The 6,264-nt window shown below is 29.6% G+C and overlaps 1 protein-coding gene across 1 annotated transcript; it reads left to right on the top strand.

The window, feature by feature from the left end:
* The first annotated feature begins 3,521 nt into the window (after positions 1-3,521).
* Positions 3,522-5,912, top strand: LOC125812290 (uncharacterized). The gene is made up of 3 exons (XM_049491799.1): positions 3,522-3,712; positions 3,824-3,914; positions 5,500-5,912. The coding sequence occupies exons 1-3, from the start codon at positions 3,646-3,648 to the stop codon at positions 5,633-5,635; spliced, it is 294 nt and encodes a 97-aa protein (XP_049347756.1). The 5' UTR covers positions 3,522-3,645; the 3' UTR covers positions 5,636-5,912.
* Positions 5,913-6,264: the final 352 nt, after the last annotated feature.

Raw genomic sequence — 6,264 nt, 5'->3', positions numbered from 1 at the left:
TTTCATTTAGGACCAAAATATCACTTAACTATCACTATTTTCCTCCAAATATACTTACCACTTCAAAAAGTCCCCTCTCTCCAAGTTGGCATGCCATGTCATTGAAGCCTTTTTTTTTAAAAAAATAATAGACTTATTTAATTAATCAAACCCAATTAACTAAAATAATGATCTTGTTGTTTTTTAATTTTTTATATATATATATATATATATTAGTTTATTGAGAAGAAATTTTCATACTTAAAAATCTTTTATCATAATTAACTTTTTATTTTTTTATGCTGTGAAGAATAGTTTTTTTTTAAACTTACTATAATGTCATCAATTTTGAATACTTATAAACACATATATTCAAAAAATATTGATATATAAATCATTGATCAAAATTAAATTAAAAACAAAAGTTAAATAATAAATTTCTCCTTTTTACCAACTATTTTGTCAACCTTACAAATTTATTTGAATACTTTTATGAAAAAAATTACTTAAAATTTTCAAATAATTTACTTAGAGATTTCAAAAATTCTCAGGTAACAATTGCACACAAAAAAAATTCATTGAATTTTATTTGGTAGAAAAATATGAAGGAATTAGATATTTTAAAAGTATTTTTTTTTATAATCTTCATAAATTCTCACGTAATTTATATATTTGTTTTGTAGAGGCATAAGTTTAATGAATTAAATAGGTCTATTATTCTTTTTTTTAAAATGATGATTTAATGACATGACATATCAACTAGAATAGAAGGAGACTTTTGAGGTATTAGTATATTTTTTTGGGGGGAAATAAATTAGTAATAATATTAGTCACTTCCTATTTTTTAAAAAATAATAATATTGTAAGCATGAATTTCAAAGTACACAATTAATTAGATTGTAATAGTTAATTGACATTTAATATTATTGATTCATTATACAGTTTATGATTAATTGATGTAAGTTAACATTCATGAGTGATTTGCATATCGATATTTTTTTTGAATATATGTGTTTATAAGTATTTAAAATTGATGACAGTATAGTATATTTTAAAACCCTATTTTTTTGTAGCATAAAAAAAGAAGAAGTTTAATTATGATATAAGATTCTTCAGTATGAACTTTTCTTCTTAATAAACAAATATATATATATATATATACTAGTAAAGAAAGCCCGGGCGCTGCCCGAGCCCAACATTAATAAAGTTATATTGTTACTCTCTCCGTCCCATATTAGATGAGAATTTTACTAAAAAAAAATTTTCATATTATTTGAGCACTTATTAAATTAGGATAAAATTAATTAATTCTTTTCCATTTTACCCCTACAATTAATATGACCATTCCTATATTGTATGTGTATTTTTTGTAACTCATTTCAATGTGCATTGATATAAACAAAGGGCAAAATGGTGAAGTCTTCCAATGTATTAATGATTTCTTAATCACCGTATAAAGTGGAAGTGGCCATCTAATATGGGACGGAGGGAGTATAGTTTATGTATTGTTATAAAATTAGTAAAGATTGTTATAATATATTTTGCTCATAAGTGAGCTAATATAGAAACTTATTTGTCATTTGTCTTTTTAATTTCAATTTTAAATAGCAAATAAATGTAGCGATAAGATTGAGGGTAGAAATAAAGCATATCTTTTTAAATTTAAGTAAAAATAAACAGAGTAGAAGTAACATTAGGGTTATCGATAGGACGATTCATTCAGTTATTTTTTAAAAATTATATCATTCAATTTTTCGGCTATTTTATAATGTATAACCAAAATTAAAATTTTAAAATCATCCCAATCCTAATTTATGTGACAGAAGCAGTACAAAAATTAGTCTTTTTTTTGTTGTCTTGTAGATATTTGAAGTTATTATTTATTGTAAATTATAGTACTTTTTATTAAAGTTTTTAATAACATATGTTACTTTTTATGTTTGAGAGTTAAACCAACTTTTTTTATGTCTTTTAATTTTATATGTGTTTTTTCCTTTTCCATTTTCAAAAACTAATACTCTCCGTCCCATATTAGATGAGAATCTTACTAAAAATATTTTTTTCATATTATTTGAGCACTTATTAAATTAGGATAGAATTAATTAATTCTTTTCCATTTTACCCCTACAATTAATATGACCATTCCTATATTGTATGTGTATTTTTTGTAACTCATTTCAATGTGCATTGATATAAACAAAGGGCAAAATGGTGAAGTCTTCCAATTTATTAATGATTTCTTAATCACCGTGTAAAGTTGGAAGTGCCCATCTAATATGGGACGGAGGGAGTATAGTTTATGTATTGTTATAAAATTAGTAAAGATTGTTATAATATATTTTGCTCATAAGTGAGCTAATATAGAAATTTATTTGTCATTTGTCTTTTTAATTTCAATTTTAAATAGCGAATAAATGTAGCGATAAGATTGAGGGTAGAAATGAAGCATATCTTTCTAAATTTAAGTAAAAATAAACAGAGTAGAAGTAACATTAGAGTTATCGATAGAACGATTCATTCGGTTATTTTTAAAAAAATTATATCATTCAATTTTTGGCTATTTTATAATGTATAACCAAAATTAAAATTTTAAAATCATCCCAATCCTAATTTATGTGACAGAAGCAGTACAAAAATTAGTCTTTTTTTTGTTGTCTTGTAGATATTTTAAGTTATTATTTATTGTAAATTATAGTACTTTTTATTAAAGTTTTTAATAACATATGTTACTTTTTATGTGTGAGAGTTAAACAAATTTTTTTTTATATGTCTTTTAATTTTATATGTGTTTTGTCCTTTTCCATTTTGAAAAACCAATACTCTCTCCATTTTATTTTATATGTCATTTCTTTTTATAAATATATTGGTTATTCCCTCTTCTTATTGGAACACATGTTGACTTGTGGTGAATACTTATTCCTTCTTTTATATATATATATATATATAATTTTATTTTAAAAAAAATAATAAGATTATTATTTTAGTTAAATGAGTTTGATGAATTGAATAAGTCTATTATTTTATAAAAGACTTTAATATCATGACATGCCAACTAGGAGAGAGTAAAGTTAAGGTTTGAAGTATATTTGGAGGAAAATAGTGATAGTTGGGTGATATTTTGGTCCTAAGTGAAACATAAATGATATTTCAAAGCAATTCTTCAAACTTGGGTGACCATTTAGGGAATTGACTCGAAGAATATTCTAACCGCGCGAAGTGCGTGCCCATTTACTAGTAATATACATAAATTATACGCATAACTATACATTTCGATATTCATAATACATGGTATTTGATATTATTATGAATATCATATTCAAATCCATTTACATGCATATTAATATCTACCAAATACTCTATCATATTAAAATCATAATGTTAATAATTTCAATTTCAATATAATAATTCAATATTTATCGTACCAATATGGCGTGACAGTAAGAAGGCCCATTGGAAAGTATTTGGGGAATCCGGTTGGCGGCCGGGGCATATTGAAGGCGGTATATTGACTAAAAACGCGTGTTGTCCAAAACCTCCACAAACGTAACGTGCTTCTATTCTACTCTCTTTTGGCAACTGCAAATATATAAAACAGAGAAAACCATCATCATATATAAAAACCTCCATAGATTTTTCTCTGCCCATAAACACAAAAAACCTTTCAAAATGGCAGAGAATAACACTATGGAATCTGTCAGGAAATGGGTTGTCGAACACAAACTTCGAACAGTTGGTAAATCATTTGTGGTTTTGAATCTTGATTGTTGATATGGTTTATCTATGTGAATCAACAGATATTCTCGTTCTTTGGTTTTTGATGTTGGGTTTTTGTTTTTGGTTGAAGGGTGTTTGTGGCTTAGTGGAATAGCGGGTTCAATTGCTTACAATTGGTCTCAACCCCACATGAAAACCAGTGTTAAGATCATTCATGCAAGGTAATTTCTTCTCTTTAATCCCCAATTTCTGTTTGATTGCGGAAGGGATTGACGACTATAAACATAAGTTTTTATTTTTTATTTTTACGATCGGGTTTATGTGTTTCCCGATTCATAGATTGGTTCTACTTGTAATCTATTCAATTTTGAGCTAGGGTTCTTTGGCAGGACCTAGTGATATTAATTGTTGGATTTGCTTGCTGTGTCTTTTGCTCTGTGTTTGAGTTTGGATTGTGGGTTAAACCAAAGTTGCTCGGACTTGGTTTCGGATTTTGCAAAATCTAATTTTTAAGATTTAGGGCTACTGGATACGGGAGCTGGAATTCGGGTATGGATACTTCTAGAATGCTCACACACACATAGGCTTGGAAGTTTTTCAGATCTTCATAATCATAAGCAGTTTTTCAACTTTAGAGTTCAGGGTTTGTTTATTGGAAAAGGGGAAGTGAGTTTGGGGGTGGGGGACTTGACAGGACTTTTGATCCCCTTTTCCTTTCATCGTCATCCTCCAAATTCGGTTCAGAAAGGGTATTTACTCTTTTTATTTCAACTCAAATGTTGTACAAAAATCATGCTGAGTATTTGGATTTCAAAGGCGCCGGTTCATTTGGTTAAAGATGCCCAGAATTTATGAAACCAACCTTATTGGGAGACACTATCATAGATTCTCATAGGAGGTTGTCTTAACCTTTTCCACAATCTCGTGAAAATCAATGTGTCTTAATCTGCAAAACTAGCCGAGGGGTAGCACTGGTGTTGTATTTCAGAACTGCTTTTCATCAAACAGCAAGAAAGAAAAAAAATCAATTTTTACAAAAAAACTGTCTTTTCTTGGTTTTCGATTGGGGAAACATTTCTGTTTCAGAAAATTCATTTTTTTGGTTGCTACTCTTCACATTTTTGAAGCTGACACCAATATGTCCCATTCACTTTGACAAGATCACGACGGGGAGAAGGGGTAGTTGCTAATATAGTTCTCGGGTTTTTGCCCATGCTTAGACATTCTTCTTATTGGACAAGCTCTTATTACAAGGTTCCATGAAAATACTTACCTGTATACTTCATGTACGTGCCGTGCCTGTTTATTGTATTATGTTGATATGGATGACCTTGTGTTAAAGTTTGAATGCCCTGACTGTTCCATATTTCATTGTATTATGTTGATATGGATGATCTCCTTGTGTTATGTTCGAATGCCCTTGCTGTTCTACTTTTAGCTTGTTGTGAATTGTGATTGTCTAGTTTTGTGGTGGGTAAGATGAATGTATCGATACTCGTTAAATGAGATTTATGGTTATAATGTTGAATACGAGAAAGCTAGTAGGATATTAGGATGTGCATGTGTTCCTAGTATTGAGAAAAGATCCTACTTTGACAGGTCTTGAATGCTCTGTTTTTAAAATTCTTGCAATTTGTACATCTTGCCTTGTTATCCTGTTATAAGAGTAGAGTCTGGTGCACTCTACAATGTGATGCCTGTGGTCTTGAAGAAGGGACAGTTACATGCTCCGTCTTAACTAGAACTGCCTTATTATTATTTTTTGAGCTTTCGTCAGGAGTAACTGTTGTTTTTGTTGGTAATCAGGCTGCACGCACAGGCGCTCACACTTGCTGCATTAGCAGGGGCTGCAGTTGTCGAGTACTATGACCATAGCTCAGGAGCTAAAGCAGAACGTGTTGCCAAGTTCCTCCAACCGCAAGCCCATTCTCACAAGGAATGAATCACTAATTCAATGAATAAAAACCAAACTGATTAGGCACAGCTTTGTATGGAAAAGCTTTACTATATCAAATTTTTAGTACTGGGTTTCCTCCCTAGGATATGTGATTAATGTGGGCATGCTGCTACGCCAGCACGAGTCCCTTTTCTGAAGGGCTAATGAACTTTGTGGCTATAGTTGTAGCTTTCTTGGCTAAGATCAGACATCATTCCCAATTCATTTTGATTTTTGTGTGTTTTATTTACAGATAATGATTCATCGAAAGTGCCCTTCTTAGCAGTATAAAAAGAGATGCATAAATTAAAGTTTTGGGTACCTATGTTGTATATAGGAATGGGAGTGCCAACCAAACAGGTTAAGTTGAATATAAGCTAGTGAAAACAAGTTAAGCAAAAATGGATAAAATAATTGATTAATCCATATTTTAAACGGAGTTACTCGATGGATAATATATATCATGCTAAGGATGCTAACAAAATTCAATAAACTCAAAGTTAGCTTCAAAACAAGAATTACAGTCAATTTCAGTCATGCTCCAAATCTACATAACATGCCATTGCACTCAATAACATCAAAACTCCACAATTAATTTCAAAACATTCAGAAATGAAGAAGTACAAAATAGAGTA

This window comes from Solanum verrucosum, unplaced genomic scaffold, assembly GCF_900185275.1.
Source record: "Solanum verrucosum unplaced genomic scaffold, falcon-dt-bn FXZP01000115.1, whole genome shotgun sequence".
Taxonomy (NCBI): domain Eukaryota; kingdom Viridiplantae; phylum Streptophyta; class Magnoliopsida; order Solanales; family Solanaceae; genus Solanum; species Solanum verrucosum.
Note: the sequence above shows the minus strand (reverse complement) of the source record. Positions and strands in the feature narration are given on the sequence as shown.

Coding starts and splice junctions, on each gene's coding strand:
- LOC125812290 (XM_049491799.1), top strand. CDS start 3,646: ATGGCAGAGAATAACACTATGGAATCTGTCAGGAAATGGGTTGTCGAA. Junction 3,713..3,823: donor ACACAAACTTCGAACAGTTG/GTAAATCATTTG, acceptor TTTTGGTTGAAG/GGTGTTTGTGGCTTAGTGGA. Junction 3,915..5,499: donor GTTAAGATCATTCATGCAAG/GTAATTTCTTCT, acceptor GTTGGTAATCAG/GCTGCACGCACAGGCGCTCA.